Source organism: Geotrypetes seraphini, chromosome 6 (genome assembly GCF_902459505.1).
Source record: "Geotrypetes seraphini chromosome 6, aGeoSer1.1, whole genome shotgun sequence".
In the NCBI taxonomy this organism is placed as follows: domain Eukaryota; kingdom Metazoa; phylum Chordata; class Amphibia; order Gymnophiona; family Dermophiidae; genus Geotrypetes; species Geotrypetes seraphini.
In genome coordinates, this window is record NC_047089.1 from 135,214,222 (window position 1) to 135,232,081 (window position 17,860).

At 44.0% G+C, this 17,860-nt stretch overlaps 1 protein-coding gene across 5 annotated transcripts in view; it reads left to right on the plus strand.

The window, feature by feature from the left end:
- DZIP1 (DAZ interacting zinc finger protein 1) overlaps positions 1 to 17,860 on the plus strand; it is a 585,021-nt gene that overhangs the window by 326,270 nt on the left and 240,891 nt on the right. For all 5 annotated transcript variants that reach the window (XM_033947541.1, XM_033947540.1, XM_033947539.1 and 2 more), the window contains one exon: positions 14,471 to 14,595. In XM_033947541.1, the coding sequence (XP_033803432.1) occupies positions 14,471 to 14,595 (125 nt within the window). The remainder of the gene's footprint in view (positions 1 to 14,470; positions 14,596 to 17,860) is intronic.

Sequence of the window (17,860 nt, forward strand, 5' to 3'; positions counted from 1 at the left end):
AAAAACAACAGAGACTAACTTTTGTGTAGCAGTGTAATACTTTTTGACATGTGTACAGGCTACAGCTACCTGTGCTGCAATAGATTCCTGATAAGGTCGAGTAAGCAGTGTTTAGTTCTCTTCATGTCTGCTAGAGTCGGGTGTGTTGTGCTTTATTGTTTAGCTGTCTGCATTGGTTCGATTGTGTCGGGTTTGGATATTATGGCGGCAGAGGCAGTAAAGAGGTGTTCACGCTGTGGGACGCGCAGGACACCATTGAGTTTGTGTTCAGCTGGCTGTGCAGACATCGCAGGGGAGGAATTGGCACCGGAGGACATGAACATTTCCCACGCAAAAGATGCGCTGCCCTGCTCTCCCTTGATCTCGGCATTGCCGAGTATGGCACCGAGTGTGTCGGAGGTTGGGGGAAGCACAAATGATGTCATTGGGCTTTCCTCATTAGCGGGGGCGATTTTTGTGATGGGCGGTTTGTCGGCAGTGAAAGCAGGAATGCAGGCCATGTCATTTCCCCTGAATTTGTAGTGCTTTTGCACAAATCCTTTCTCTTGCAGAGCTCTCAGCCTGCGCAGCAGGGGGAAGTGGTGGGGGAGCTGCTGCTGCTCAAGCGGTTGTAGTTCAGCCTCAGGTGGATGCACAAGCGGCTAAGCAGCATAGGGTGATACCCTCGGATGGAGGGTACCCTCGGTCTGACTCCAGCCTCTCTTTTCCTATTCAGGGTTCCTTGGAGGAGGGGGAAGTTGAAGATTTGAAGCTGGAGGATTCCCTGGTTAGGGAAGTGAATGACCCCACCGTGCTATGCCTGTTCCATAGAGAGGAACTGTCTTTTATTTCAAAAGCATTGCAAGGGCTGAATATGTCTCAGGCCGATCCGCAAGGGGTGGGAAAGGCAAAGCCCCTTATGGCGGGCACGAGAAAACCGCCTAAAATGGTTCCAGTCCATGAGGCCATGCAGGAGCTTATCTCGACACAATGGGATGCGCTGGAGTCAGGGTTCCGGGTGGCAAAGGCCATGCAACAATTGTACCCAGTGGCGCAGGATAAGCTGGAGAGGTTTAAGCTCCCGAGGGTGGATGCTTTGGTAGCAGCGGTTATCAAGAAGACTACATGGCCAGTTGAAGGACACCCAGGATCGTAAGATTGAGTCTTCGCTAAAGCTCTCTTTTGAGGTGGTGGCTATCACCTTGCAGGCGACTGTGTGCAGTTCCTATGCGGCGTGCGCATGTCTGCAATGGATCCAACAGACAGCAGATGGGATGTTGGAGTCAGGAGTGGCTCACCCATCTGAATTTGTGGATGTAGAAGCAGGTTTGGCGTATTTGGTGGACGCCTTATATGATGTTATTTGCGCTTCAGCGAAGCAGATGTTGCTTTCGGTGGTTTCACACAGATTGTTGTGGCTACGCCATTGGGCAGTGGATGCAGCTTCCAAACTGCAACGTGCGCCTACCTTTTAAGGATCATCTATTGTTTGGTGAGGATTTGGACAAATTGGTGAAGGATTTTGGTGATTCCAAAACTCAGAGATTGCTGGAAGATAAGCCTAAGGAACCCTTGAGGGACTTACCTTCCCGAGCCCGTTTTCGTGATGCAAAACGGTATAGACCAGGGAAGCCAAATTTCACTCCTGCTTACGCTTCCTCCTTTGCTTTCAAGCCTACGTTTCCACAGAGGAATTCCTTTCATCCTGCAAAAACCCTGGCCTCTCAGCCAGCCCATGCTCCAGCTGTGTGTAATTCCCAATGACGGGGTCTCGGCTCCCTCCACCGTGCCTATTGGGGGGCGGCTGTCTTTCTTTCTGGCAGAGTGGGCTAAGATAATGTCTGATCAGTGGGTCTTGGACATTATTCGAGAAGATTACAAATTAGAATTCTCCTCTCTCGTTGCAGATTCTTTCTTGATTTTCCTGTGTGCAGGGGTGAGCAAGTGGGAGTTGGCGTAAAGTTCTCTTTAGGTGCTTCTGGATCTTGGAGCGGTGGTTCCAGTTCCTCGGGAGCAGAGGGACCAGGGGGAGGTATTACAGTTACTTCGTTGTGCCCAAGAAAGGGAGTTCAGTCAGAACGATTCTGGATCTCAAACAAGTCAATCAGTTTGTCCACGTCAGGCATTTTCGTATGGAAATGGTGAGGTCGGTCATTACGACAGTTCAGCCAGGGGAGTTCCTGATGGCGCTCGATCTCAAGGAAGCCTCCTTGCATATTCTCATCTGGCCGCTGCATCAATAGTATCTGCGCTTTTCTGTGCTCAGGCTCCATTATCAGTTTCAGGCGATGCCTTTTAGTCTGGCCATGGCTCCGCGGACTTTTTCAAAGGTGATGGTGGTAGTGGCGGCCTGCCTTCGCAAGGAGGGGATTCGGGTCCATCCTTAACTGGATGACTGGTTGATTCGGGCATCGTCCAGACAAGAGAATTTGGAGGTAACACAGAGGGTGATTTCCCTTCTTCAGTCATTGGGTCAACTTTCCGAAGAGCTCTTTGATCCCCTCCCAATATTGGAACATCTGGGAGTGCAGTTCGACACAGCAGTGGGGAAAGTGTTTCTGACCAGCGACTGGGGTGATAAGTTACAGTCTCGGGTTCGCCTTCTTCGACAGTCCCTGAGATCATGAGTATGGGATTATTTACAGGTTCTTGGCTCAGTGGTGGCATCTCTGGAAGTGGTGCCTTGGGCTCAATTTCACATAGTAACATAGTAGATGACGGCAGATAAAGACCCGAATGGTCCATCCAGTCTGCCCAATCTGATTCAATTTAAATTTTTAAAAAAAAATTTTTTCTTCTTAGCTATTTCTGGGCAAGAATCCAAAGCTTTACCCAGTACTGTGCTTGGGTTCCAACTGCCGAAATCTCTGTTAAGACTTACTCTAGCCCATCTACATCCTCCCAGCCATTGAAGCCCTCCCCTGCCCTTCCTCCACCAAACGGCCATACACAGACACAGACCGTGCAAGTCTGCCCAGTAACAGGCCTAGTTCAATATTTAATATTATTTTCTGATTCTAAATCTTCTGTGTTCATCCCATGCTTCTTTGAACTCAGTCACAGTTTTACTCTCCACCACCTCTCTCGGGAGCGCATTCCAGGCATCCACTACCCTCTCCGTAAAGTAGAATTTCCTAACTTTGCCCCTGAATCTACCACCCCTCAACCTCAAATTATGTCCTCTGGTTTTACCATTTTCCTTTCTCTGGAAAAGATTTTGTTCTACGTTAATACCCTTCAAATATTTGAACGTCTGAATCATATCTCCCCTGTCTCTCCTGTCCTCTAGGGTATACATATTCAGGGCTTCCAGTCTCTCCTCATACGTCTTCTGGCGCAAGCCTCCTATCATTTTCGTCGCCCTCCTCTGGACCGCCTCAAGTCTTCTTACGTCTTTCGCCAGATACGGTCTCCAAAACTGAATACAATACTCCAAGTGGGGCCTCACCAATGACCTGTACAGGGTCCTACTACTGACTACACCTCTCTTTATACAGCCCAGCATCCTTCTGGCAGCAGCCACTGCCTTGTCACACTGTTTTTTCGCCTTTAGATCTTCGGACACTATAATCCAAGGTCCCTCTCCCCATCCGTGCATATCAGCTTCTCTCCTCCCAGCATATACGGTTCCTTCCTATTATTAATCCCCAAATGCATTATTCTGCATTTCTTTGCATTGAATTTTAGTTGCCAGGCATTAGACCATTCCTCTAACTTTTGCAGATCCTTTTTCATATTTTCCACTCCCTCTTCGGTGTCTACTCTGTTACAAATCTTGGTATCATCTGCAAAAAGGCACACTTTTCCTTCTAACCCTTCAGCAATGTCACTCACAAACATATTGAACAGGATTGGCCCCAGCACCGAACCCTGAGGGACTCCACTAGTCACCTTTCCTTCCTTCGAGCGACTTCCATTAACCACCACCCTCTGGCGTCTGTCCGACAGCCAGTTTCTGACCCAGTTCACCACTTTGGGTCCTAACTTCAGCCCTTCAAGTTTGTTCAACAGCCTCCTATGAGGAACTGTATCAAAGGCTTTGCTGAAATCCAAGTAAATTACATCTAGCATATGTCCTCGATCCAGCTCTCTGGTCACCCAATCAAAAAATTCAATCAGGTTCATTTGGCATGATTTACCTTTTGTAAAGCCATGTTGCCTCGGATCCTGTAACCCATTAGATTCAAGGAAGCACACTATCCTTTCTTTCAGCAACACTTCCATTATTTTTCCAACATAAGGCCACTGTCAGCATAGCTATTGCTAGCATTTTTAGTTGGCATAACTAATGTCAGCAAAGGCCTATGGGAAATTATCTGACTCTGGATGCAGAATTCTTTGCTCCTGCACAGAATTCACATACATTAATCATTCAGCCAGACTGGATTGTTTATCAAGAAGATAGGCTGCTTGAATGGGACAAAGAAGCCAGAGACTAATCCCATCTACCATGCCTGCAAGTATCACACCCTCCTTATCAATTAAATTAACCATTGTTTCAAACAGTTTTCAAATTCTAAACAGAAAGATACTGGGACATACAATAGTTTCTATACACAGAATAAGATTCCAAGCTATAAAAGCCTCCTTTCTGCAACACATCGGCAGCTCTCTCTTTCTCTGTCTATCCTTCTCTTTATCTATGGAACACGAAGCTTGGACCATCACCCCATCCCCCTTTTCTCTCTCTCTGCCTTTCCCTGGAACTTCAGGCTTCTATGTCTCTCTTTTCCTCTGAACTCTGTAAGGCAGGGAAATTGCTTTGCTCTCTCATTAATTGTAATGCTTATAAATATTGCTTTTCTGTAAGCCTATTTCTATAATATATTCTTTATGCAATCACCTCTGGCTGTGCCTATTATTTGATTCTACTTCCTGGTGAATCTTCAGTGAGGGAACTGAACCTGGGACCTGGCGTGTGTAAGGGCGCCGCTCAAGTAACCCCTACCACCATATATTGTGGGGGCCACTAACAATCCTTACATTTTGGGGGCTCGTCTCGGTGCTTCCTGATGATTTCATTTGGGTAAGTAGAATTCAATTTTTTTTTCTCCTTGTATGCACTGTGCAATAGGATTATTAGCTGCCTAAGACAAGGTGAGAGATGGTATTTTCCATTCAAAAGACCTTGTGCAGTATAGACAGAGTGAGATAGAAATCAAAAGACCTTGGAAAACCCTTAGATTGATTGTACGTTAGACTGGATGACACACTGGTGAAAAGTTCCAGTAATATTTTGGGTTTTATACTTGGTGAGATTTTACTTAGCAATAGACTTTGTATTTTTGATTGATAGACAGAGTGAGATAGAAATCAAAAGACCTTCTGGAACCCTTAAATTGTTTTAGACTGGATGACACACTTGTGAAAAGTTTCAGTAATATTTTGGGTTTTATATTTGGTGAGATTTTACTGTCAAAAGTCTTTGTAGTTTACCTGTGCCAGTTTGCATTTTATGATTTGCTATTATATGCTTGCTAAAGGGTGTTGCATGTAAGAATATTTGAGCTGCTCTGAAGAAAAGCATGGTCCAAAATTAAAACAGTCACTCAATTAAGACACGCCACATCTGTACTAATAACTTTTACCTTTTTACCTTGTGCTTTTAATTCTATTTCTTGTCAGTCTCTGCCCTGGTGAAAGGGCACACTGGACTGGAACTGGCAGCTGGCATCTCTCCTCTTCTAACCGACTTCTTATATTTTTTCCTGCTAAACTTCTGCCTGTAAATTTCAGGTAGTAACCAGTGTGGGCAAGTGTGGGCATAAGTGTATTATTTAGGCCAATGACTCTTGCCTAACACGCTTTACCTCGATTTTCTACCTATTAACTAAAGTCTCCCTCCTTCATCAGTGGGATCATTTCAATCTCAAAGGCTACACACAGACAGGGACATTTAGAAGTCCATATAAATATATGAGCAAGGTCCACGAACCAAGGCAGACTTCTGCAGCCTCAAATATGAACCCTTTTGATTTTCAAGAACTCACAGATATTGTACACAAATATTTTGACAAGAAAAGGGGTCCATATGAGGGTAATTTTCCAGAACACACATGGCACGATATTCAGAAACAAATGGTTTCTCATTCTCAGGAGTTTAGAAAGAAAACAAATAAAAGAAAATGCCTTTTCATTCAAGGAATATTAAGGGGAGTTATTAGCCTAAGACAAGAAAACACTGACTTGAGCACTCATTGCCATCAGCTGTCCAAAGACTTAGATGAGGCACAAATTAATATATCCATGCTAAGAACCCAAATTCCTTTTTAACTGTAAATGAACAATTAGAAGAGGCCAAGGCAGAATTAAAGTATTTAAAGTCAAAATGTGCCTCACAGGGACAGGTTAATGCTGTCTCCTCACAGATTCTGCCTTCTGCACCTGTGCCACCATCACCATATAATCCATGTAGTCAGTTTAACACTGTTTTTGTAGCAGGCCAGCGAAAAGGTAAACTAGCTACAGATGTAGAACAGGAAGAAGAACCGACAAATGAAGATGAGGAAAATTTATTACCAGGCCAGAGCAATACCAATAGTACCCCTATAAGTGACACAGCTCCAGTAACAGTAGTACTGCAGGGACATATGAAAGATAGTGACATTGAAAGAATAGTGGAGAAAGTGGGCCCTATGCCTTTTAACATAAATGAATGGTGCAAATGGGCTACTAACATACTGATTCACTGGGGTCTAGGGAAATACAAAAGGAACAATGCAGATTTTGATAAGCTTATGCACCTAGCCCTGAGTCCACATTATTATAAATTTAGATCTCTTGTTCATCCATACCAATTTGTAAAGATGGGCATCGAACAACTATTTCGCTGCACCTCTTTGCAAGTACTTAGAACTCTTTCACCCCTGCCAACCGATACACCAGAGCAGTTTGCATATAGAGTGTGGGTAATCAACGCGGTACTTAACGAACATGAACATTGGCCCATTTCTTCAGATTATGGTCAGAGAGAACATAAAGAATTCCTATTAGAATTATTATCTCCTGAGATTACTAAACACTTTCTGTTGTTCTCGGACGACCCTAAAACTATGCCTTTTGACACTTTACTGCTCAGGATTGGTTCTGTGTGGAAGACCCAGCCAGCTCAAATTATTTCAGTATCAGAAGCTAGAAGGTGGCGTGCTGAGGGAGCACCCCAATACAAGAAAACACCACACACAGGAAATAGAGGGCATGGCAGAGGTAGTTACAGAAATTCCTCCACTTACATTCCCTTCCATGAACTCAGAGACCACAAGGAAAAATTAGAAAAAGAGAAAATGAAATGGGAACAGGATTGTCACACAATGCAGATAGAATTGGACAGAGTAAAAAGTGATTTAACAGCTAGGAACAACAGTGCTAGTCCATAGGGATGTCCTGACTCTCTGTGTCCGAATGCCAAGATGACTCAGGCCTTCACAGCCCAGCCAGACTCCTTTCACTTACCTGTGGACTCACTTTTGGAGACGCAGGATAAGGGAAAGAAGTCAGACTCAGAGCGGCGCCCTTACATACGCCAGGTCCCAGGTTCAGTTCCCTCACTGTAGATTCACCAGGAAGTAGAATCAAATAATATGCACAGCCAGAGGTGATTGCATAAAGAATATATTATAGAAATAGGCTTACAGAAAAGCAATATTTATAAGCATTACAATTAAGCATTACAATTAATGAGAGAGCAAAGCAATTTCCCTGCCTTACAGAGTTCAGAGGAAAAGAGAGACATAGAAGCCTGAAGTTCCAGGGAAAGGCAGAGAGAGAGAAAAGGGGGATGGGGTGATGGTCCAAGCTTCGTGTTCCATAGATAAAGAGAAGGATAGACAGAGAAAGAGAGAGCTGCCGATGTGTTGCAGAAAGGAGGCTTTTATAGCTTGGAATCTTATTCTGTGTATAGAAACTATTGTATGTCCCAGTATCTTTCTGTTTAGAATTTGTAAACTGAAACAATGGTTAATTTAATTGATAAGGAGGGTGTGATACTTGCAGGCATGGTAGATGGGATTAGTCTCTGGCTTCTTTGTCCCATTCAAGCAGCCTATCTTCTTGATAAACAATCCAGTCTGGCTGAATGATTAATGTATGTGTTCCGCCACTTATTTCTGCCCAATGGGATGATCAGTAACCCTCAGAAAGGCACCCAGACAATATAAAGCTTAAACAATAACACTTTATTACATGCATAGATAAATATTAAAATAGAATAACATCACCGTATTTCCGGACATCACTATCCCTCACAATCTGGAACCCAAAGCGATTGATAGGAGAGGAGAACCGAACCGGGCTGTCCCTTTGTTGCAACGAAACTGGGTTCAAATTCTATGGGCTGAGTTTTTCTCTTTTATAGAGAAAAACTGCTGCCCTCTTAGTAAGACAGCCGGTTCTGTTCTTTTGTTATCTGTTTTGACAACACCCAGGTCAAAAGAGGTCAAGATAGCAGATACTTGTCACTGTCCTTTGTTTTTTGATGTAGTTTCCCATCTGTCTTTACTGATGATCATCTGGTTTTACTGTCCTTTGAAGATCAATGAGGTCAGGATGTTAGCTCCTGTGGAGATCAAAGAGGTCAGGACGCAAGGAGGTGTTGCAGTTTATTGTCTCTTTGATGCTATCCAGTTGTCACTCAAATAAAGGAAGTCAGGATCTCAAATAAGCAAGGTTATTGCAGAGACCATCTGGTCTTACTGTCCTGTGGAGATTAAAGAGGTCAGGATCTCAAATACGCAAGGAGGTGTTGCAGTTTATTGTCTCTTTGATGCTATCCAGTTGACACTTAGACAAAGGAAGTCAGGATCTCAAATAAGCAAGGTTATTGCAGAGACCATTTGGTCTTACTGTTCTTTGGAGGTCAGGATGTCAGGTAAGCAGACTTGAGGATTCATATCTGAATATGTTCTGAACATGTCAGTAATATGCTGAGGCATAACAGTATGTGAATTCTGTGCAGGAGCACAGAATTCTGCATCCAGAGTCAGATAATTTCCCATAGGCCTTTGCTGACATTAGTTATGCCAACTAAAAATGCTAGCAATAGCTATGCTGACAGCCACCACAGCACTCTCTTCTCTCCCATTGTTTCTCAGGGGGCTGGCCTTGGAGGAAATTTGTCGGGCAGCTTCTTAGTCTTTTGGAATACGTTTTATAGGCATTATCGCTTGGATTTGGTGGCTCAGGCTCATTGGGGAACTTACTACAAAAGCTTAAAAGTTAAATTTTACATCTACGCAGATGATATCACTATAGTTATTCCCCTTATACCCTGTCCTCTGAGACAAAGAATCAACTATCATCCATATTAAAGCAAATTGAATTATGGATGACCGAATTCAAATTGAAACTCAACTCAGACAAAACCAAATTTTTCTTGGCAAGCCCGAATGATAAAATTAAAGACTCATCGATTTTCTTGAATGGTCAGGTCTTCCCTATTGACTATTCCATAAAAATTCTGGGAGTGATTCTGGACCGTCACCTTACTCTAAATGTTCACATAGATTTATTGGTTAGAAAATGCTTCTCGATACTATGGAAACTCAGAACCATCAGAAAATACTTTGATGCAGCATCATTGTGCTTATTGGTTCAATCTTCCATCTTAAGCATGCTCGATTATTGCAACATCATTTACTTGGGATCCTTCAAAAAATCCCTTCAAAGACTCCGAGTTATTCAAAATTCGGCAGTTCGACTGATTTTTGGGTTGAAGAAATGGGAACACATAAGCCCTTATTATCAAAAACTTCACTGGCTGCCCCTGGAATCACGAGTATTGTTTAAATTTTTTTGTCTTTGTTTTAAATCAATATTTGGTCTGGCCCCCACGTACTTGATTTCTCAATTTATTCTGGATAGTTCTATTAGACCCACACATAGAATTTATCTATTCACCTATCCGACAATAAAGGCCTGCCACTACAAAAGATTCCTGGACAGAACTCTCACCTTCCAGGCAGGTAAATGAAACGATTGGCTGGGCAACATTATCCCGCATTCCTCATCCTACTTCAATTTTAGAAAATTGGTAAAAACGAATTTGTTTAATCGATTTGTAACCTAAGAATTTTATAGTTTATCACTTCTTCCATTCTGTAAGCTTGTATTCGATGACTTTATATGGTGACCACTTCGCTGATTATCCAGCACCTCTTGATGTAAACTGCCTTGAACTATCATGGCTTGTATTTGATGACTTTATATGGTGACCACTTCGCTGATTGTCCAGCACTTCTTGTTGTAAACCGCCTCGAACTATCATGGCTTTGGCGGTATATAAGAATAAAATTATTATTATTATTTGACTCGAGCGAAGCCTACTTCATGGGCTGAGTCTAGGGGGCTGGCCTTGGAGGAGATTTGTTGGGCAACTTCTTGGTCTTCCAGGAATATGTTTTCTAAGCATTATCACTTGGATGTGGCGGCTCAGGCAGAGGCTGCTTTTGGCGCTTCGGTTATTGCGGAGGCGGCGTTTGGTTCCCACCCTGATTGAGGATTGCTTTGCTACATCCCACTAGTCTCTGGATTCATCTGCTGCTGTTGCTAAGGAAGGAAAAATTATGTTCTTACCTGTTAATTTTCTTTTCTTTAGGCGCAGCAGATGAATTCAGAGCCCCACCTTTTTCTGTATATTTGAGGTTGGTTTTCGGTTGGTGTTATGGTTAGTAGTTGCATTCTGTATAGTTCAATTTTGTACTTGTTTTGGGAAAGAAGTTTTTCTTCATACTGGTGATATTTCTGTTTTCGGATGCTTGGGCAAGGAGTGATACTGAGTGAACAGGAGAAGTTCCATCCAAGAAGAGCACGTGTAAATCAGTTTCTATATCTCCACCTGCTGGTAGATGTGTGCTATCCCACTAGTCACTGGATTCATCTGCTGCGTCTAAAGCAGTGTATCTCAAACTGTGTGCCGAGGCACACTAGTGTGCCTCCTGAGATTCCAAGTGTGCCACAGCACACTGAGGAGGAAGAGAGGCGCATGCCAACTGACTTCCCTAAGTGGTACAGCACCAGCGCTGCCCGATTCACTGAAGGCCTGCATGTTTCCTCCTTCTCTCTAGCGTCCTCTGGCCTCCTTGTCTCATCTTTAAAGCTAATTACAGCAGCCTACAGAGGATCGCTGGTAGGTAAAATGATTTCATTTTCAATATAGTGATTGAAATGTGTCAGTTTTGAGAATTTTTATCTGCTGTGTATATTGTGTGTATATGAAAAATTAATGGAAAAAATTGCATTACAATTAGTAAAGGGGATGGGATCTGGGTCAGAGCTTGGGTGGGCCTATGGATGTCTGTAGTTGAGGTACTCAGTTGATATATGTTAGACTTAGGGGGTACTTATTTTGAAGTAGTAGGCAATCAGTGAAGTAGTAGGCAATGGCGCCAGTGCCTCTTCTTCTCTCTGGCCCTCTTCCCTGCTGGCACCCCCTACTGGCATCTCAGGGCCCATCTGGAGGGCCTCTGCACATGTGCGGACGTCGACGTGATGATGTATGTCATCACGGTGATGTCTGCACACTTCTGGGTGCCTCAAACTGTGGCCACTACCTTTAGTGTGCCCCAACTCGAGAAAGTTTGAGAGACACTGATCTAAAGGAAAGAAAATTAACAGGTAAGAATACAATTTTTCCTTTAGCTCTGGGTGCAAGTCGGAATTCAGAAGCCTAAAAAGTCTCTGGATACGTCTAAAAACCTGTTTTGATTATCGGCACTTGGACGACCTGTCTTTTAGGTCATCCGAGTGCCAATTTGGGCGGGTTTTTAGATGCATTTCTGATTCGATTATGATCCCCACCGCATTTATTGCATACTGATTTCATTAGCATGAGCTAAGCTTTAGTAAAAGGGCCCATTTGTGATATAAAAGTTGGGAGTGAAGGAGATTGCAGGTAAATTTTGATACATTGTGTCTTTGGGGGTTAGAAATCCGAGGGAACCTTATGTGCTGGGAGGTAAGAGGCTGATAAGTACAGACGGAGAGAGGGACCTTGGGGTGATTGTGTCTGAGGAGCTAAAGGCATCTAATCAGTGTGATATGGCGGTGGTTGTAGCCAGAAGGATGCTAGGCTGTATAGAAAGAGGATTAACCAGCAGAAGAAGGGAGGTGTTAATAATAATAATAACAGCTTATATACCGCAATACCGTGAAGTTCTATGCGGTTTACAAAGATTAAGCAAAGGTACAAATTGATTGACTTTAAGAGGGGAGGAAGAAAGAGGGTTAATAGGACAGGAAATCCATTTTTGAGGACATAGGTCATTGGTGAGGCCACACTTGGAGTATTGTGTTCAGTTTCGGATGCCTTATCTGGCAAAGGATATAAAAAGACTTGAAGTGGTCCAGAGGAAGGTGACGAAAATAGTAAGGGTTTTGAATCAAAACAAGAACGAGAACAGACTGGAATACCTAAACATGTACAGTATATTCTAGAGCAGTGTTTCTCAACTAATTCAAGCCAAGTACCCCCTAAGTCTAACAAATATTAACTGAGTACCCCTGCCCAAGCTCCGCTTCAGACCCCACCCCAATAATAATAGTAGTACTAATTGTAATGCAATTTCTTCCATTCATTTTTCATATACACATAATTTAATCTTATTAATACATAATGGTAACCACAAAATTAAAAAAACACAAAGCACACTGTATGCATTGAAAATGTTAATTATCATTTTATATTTTGGGGTTTTTTTTTCAAATAGGTCAAGGCAGATGACTTTAAATATTCAATGTCACCTCAGTAACAACTATAGAAAAATAGACAAATATAGTACAAAATATAGACAGCAGATATCAATTCTGAAAACTGACATATTTTGACCACTTTATTGAAAATAAAATCATTTTTCCACCTTTGCTGTCTGGTGATTTCATGAGTCTCTGGTTGCATTTCCTTTTGACTCTGCATCCATTATTTCTTTTTGTCTGCCTCCTGCAAACTTGCTCTCCTCTGGACCTCATTCCCTTCTCCAACCAACATCTCTCTCTGTCTCTCCATGAGTCCAACTTTTCTTCCTCTCTTCTCCACCCCTACTGGCAACATGTCTCCCTTTCTCTCTCACTGTCCATCTATCTTTCTCTCATTCCATCTCTTTCTGCAAAGGGCGTGGAGAGAGAGAGAGAGAGATCCAGGGTGCATCTTCCCCCCCACCCTCTACTGCCACATCCAACATTTCTCCCTCTCCTATTCCCTGGATCATGTGCAGTATTTTTCACCATTGCCCCCAACCATTGCCCATTTCTCCTTCTATCACCTCTCTCAAGCACAATGCCACATCTCTCCCTCCATCACTATGTCCAACATTCCTCCCCTTTGTATCCCCTTCATTCTGTCCCTCTGATCCCTCTCCACCACCATATTCAACATTTCTCCCTCTCATCCTTCTATTCCCCATGCATCTCTACCTCACTTTTCTCTCTCTATGCCCAATTTTCCTCTTTCTTCCTTTCCCCACGTACACTATCTCTTTCCCTCTCACTCACACACTATTCCCTCCCTCCCTCCTATGTCCCAAATTAGTGCCCCCTTCCTCCATCCCTTCTGTGCCTGAGTTCGTGCCCCCCTCTCTGCCTTCCAGCCTTTGTCCCAAACGTTCTCCTTCCCCCACCCCCTCCTTTCTCCCTTTGTCCCACAATCATATCCCCTCTCTCCCTTACTTGCTTGCTCCAGGGCCGCACTCGCTCCCTTCAGGACCATCCAGCTGGGCTGCTCCTTCCTGCCTTCAGCCGCACAGGGACACAGGCAATGGTTCTTACACGCTGCACGTAGCTGACCCACAAGCCTTCCCTCTGACGTCAGCTCTAACGTCAGAGAGAAGGCTTCTCAGTCAGCCACGTGCAGCGTGTAAGAGCTGCTGCCCACATGCTTGTGCGGCTGAAGGCATAAAGGAGCAGCCCAGCTGGATAGCCTTGAAGCAGGTAACTGGGATCCCCCACTAACCCAGAAGGGGGAATATAGGAAGGAGGGCATGGGATCCCCGGCGTCGGCTTTGGCAGAGGGGGGCAGGCAAGAAGGAAGGCATAGGATCCCCAGTGGCAGCGGCCATTAAAGAGGAAGGGGGGTGGGAGACCCGCACAGTACCACGTACCCCCAAGAAGTGGCTCGCATACCCCTAAGGGTTCCCGTACTGCGTGTTGAGAAACTCTGCTCTAGAGGAGAGGAGGGACAGGGGAGATATGATGCAGAATAAAGAATAAAAAGAACATTAAAAAAACAAAAACACAGCTCTGCTGATTCAGTAAGAGAAGATAAGCTTGAAATGAGTAGCAAAAACCTTTCTAAATACAAAATAAACAATATTTGATTAAAGTTTTGCCCTTTTGTGGCAAGTTGAACCCTAGCTTTAATACTTACAGCTTCCTAGAGGCTTTGAATAGCAAGAAAAGTGACTGGTCGTATTCAATGATAAAGCACATTTGAAAAGTGTAATTGCTACTTTTTCAAAAATGAACTTTTAATATTTTACTAATTAATATTTCCTCATAAAAAAAGAAAAACAGAAGGTGTTGCAGTCAGACAAACTACAGAGTGAGATCAACAAGTTGAAAGAAGAATTGCTACTCACCAAATGCCATCTGGAAGCAGAGCAAAGTGCTCATGTGGCCAAACTTTCACAGGTATTGTATATTATAAGCCTTAATAAATGTTTCATTTGAATTGAGGAGCCAGACCAGAACTTAGGACCCAGGAGCTGAGACCTGCCCCATTTCTTCTCCAATGCTCTGGTGAAATTAAGGGGCAGAGGATGCGGGGGTAGAGATGGTTCCAATTTTTGTAGGGCTTGATTCACAGTCTCTCTTCATATTCCTTTTCCAAGGGAAAATAAATTAGTAAAACAGGCCCTTAATACACTCCTGCAGACCACTGGGCAAAACTCACAGCCAGCAAGCCTTTCTCTAACCAGTCATCACCCACGCTTATGGTCTTTCTCTACTGTTCATTTAGTTGTTCTCCTTACCAGTGTCTCTTCCCTTTTAATTAGCCATCCCTATTACCTAACCCCCTACTCTGCCCCCACTGCAGCTCAGCCCTCACCATCCAACGTGTCGGTCAGCCATCCCTTAAGCCTCTATCATAGCGAACCAGTTAGTATCTGTAACCCCTCACCATGCTCCATCAAACAGTGACCCTCCCCTAAGCCAGTTAGGGCCAGATGCACAATGCTCTGGCAACCCAGTGGAAAACACTGGGTTGGGAGCGAGTTTCATTTTTCCAGTGATGCTCAGAACAAATAGCATGCAAATTATATGCATGCTATTTGTGCTCAGTACACTGGTGAAAGGGGGAGTAACTGTGCCTGGTAACTACGCAAAATCCAATCCAGTCCAATCCTTGGTCTTATATACCGGGTCATTCCTAGGAAGGGACTCAATCTGGTTAACAGAATTAACCAATGAGGCAAAGGAGACAATGATAGGATAAAGATTCATCTGTTACAGTCCCTTATTTATCAGATAAAAATTTCTTAAAAAGATACATCTTCAAAGTTTTTCTAAAAAGTGTCAAAGAAGAGAGAAGTTCAAGTGTCAAAGAAGGAAGATCGTTCCAGATTTTTACCAAAGCAAATGCCATAGATTAAGAAAGCCTACTTAAGGTTTGTATACCCCTAATAGAAGGGAATACTAATTTGAATTTGTGTATTCCTCTAGATCAGGGATCTCAAAGTCCCTCCTTGAGGGCCGCAATCCAGTCGGGTTTTCAGGATTTCCCCAATGAATATGCATGCGATCTATTTGCATGCACTGCTTTAAATGCATATTCATTGGGGAAATCCTGAAAACCCAACTGGATTGCGGCCTTCGAGGAGGGACTTTGAGATCCCTGCTCTAGATGAAAGGGGTTGTTGAGAGTTAAAAGAAAGAGTAAATAATGGGGAAAAGTTCCCTTCCTTAGCAACAGCAGCAGATGAATCCAGAGACCAATGGGATAGCACACATCTACCAGCAGGCGGAGATAGAGAAACTGATTAACAGGTGGTCCTATTGGCTGGCACTCCTCCTGTATCTTCAGTTTGCTCTATTTCCCAGCAGGTGATGGTCGCTATTCAACTAGCTCCTGAATTCTGGCTGTGACTGGGAAATTATTTTCTCCTTTTGAGGTTTCTCTTCAGTGAGACTGACATTCTATTTCTCCTGTTGAGGTTTCTCTTCAGTGAAGCAGGGGTGTCCGGCTGAACGGTGCCAGCTTTAGGGGTTACACCTGGGCCACCCCAGGTCCCTGCCTCACCCTCCCTCCATTGCTAGAGGGTCTGACTGGGTCTCGATTTTTTTCTTCTTTCCTTCTCTGTTTAAAAAAAAAAAGGGAGACCACAGTTGCTACATTCTGCCCTGTTAGTGCTGCACAACCAGCTCTTACTGGCTTCAACCGGCCCTAACAACAAGGTTGTGAGTATGTATGTGTTTTTTTACTGTTGTTTGAACTTCAGGTTCTGTTTGGGAGTCTTAGTACTGTGGGTTCGGTCAACGTACGTTTAAAGAATGGATATTTTATTGAAGCTAAATTTTATGACTAGAAATCCATTGAGGGAGCCGGGACTTTCCTGCCCTTTGCATGCATGCGCTTGGTTTCCTTGTTGGTTACAGTGCGGCAGTAGCAGTGCGATTTCATGCTTGCACTTGTTCTCCTCGTTGGGTTTCAGTGCAGCAGTAGTAGTCCTGTTTATTCCGAGGCTCTCTTTCATCGGTGTTTGTCACGGCCATGTGCAGCTGATTGTGCAGGTGCCAGTTTATAGCAGCGCGTATGAGATGGGACATGTTTTTTTCCGGCGCTGTGGGAAGCACCACATCGTTCTTCTAGTTATTCCCCGAGTCTGATTTTCTTTCTATGCAGGCCATGGCAGGGTAAATTTTGCAGGGCTTGAATCTGACTATGTTTCTAGGAGCGTTGATACAGCGGCCACGTGTCGGCGAGAATCAGGCGCGCGCTTGGGTCTCTGGCAATGGCGGGAGAGCTACATTAGCGTTCTGGTAGTTTATTTCCAGCTGACTTTGGTCAGGGTATGCTGCGGCTTCTCTCCTTTCAGGTTCAGACAAGTTGTACATGTTTCACCAGCTTTGGGACAAGCTTGGGCAGATTTATATGTCTGTCTGTGTTCCTGCTGTATTCACTTGAAGAAAGCTGCTAGTTTAATCGGACTCTGGGGTTGGCACTCAAGGGGATTACCAGAGAGTCTCTGACCTGTGCTAGGTCACCCAGTCTTGGTTTGTCTCCGGACTGGGTCGACATATGGCAAATCACGGCACAGTGAGATCAGCAGTAAGATAGTGCCTTCTATTTCACACGGGTATCTCATTGTCTCTCCTGGGGTTCCTGCAGATTGAGCCTTTGTCTGTTGGTAACTGTCCTTCTTATTTGGGCCTCTGTGCTGTGCTGCATGTGCCTAGTAGTGGCTTAGGATATATATGCCTAAAGGTAGTACAAACAGTTTCCAAGTTCGGGCTGTCTCTATGAGCATAATGAGACTTCGCATCTACCTACGGCCAGGACTCTCTTCTCTATTTCTGAGGGGGCCTGGACTTCAGATTTCCATGTTTATCACGCTGGTTTCTCCTGTTGCCATTTTCTCATGGCACATGCTAGACAGACCCCCCGACCAGACAGGAAGGGTTATACAGCTCCTTCTAACCAGGAGCCAGTCACCTATTCTATCAAACCCGAGGAGGAGCACGCGCTATGTGGCTGTTAGTCTCATCCCTGAAGCTCTCATTAGCGATGTAAGCTTTGTCTGTTACCTGTTAGGATGCTGTACGCAGGCAGATAGAAAAATTAAAAACTGACAAATCCCTGGGTCCGGATGGAATCCATCCAAGGGTTTTGAAGGAACTAAAGGAGGAAATAGTGGAACTACTGCAGCAAATTTACAATCTATCCCTGAAAACAGGC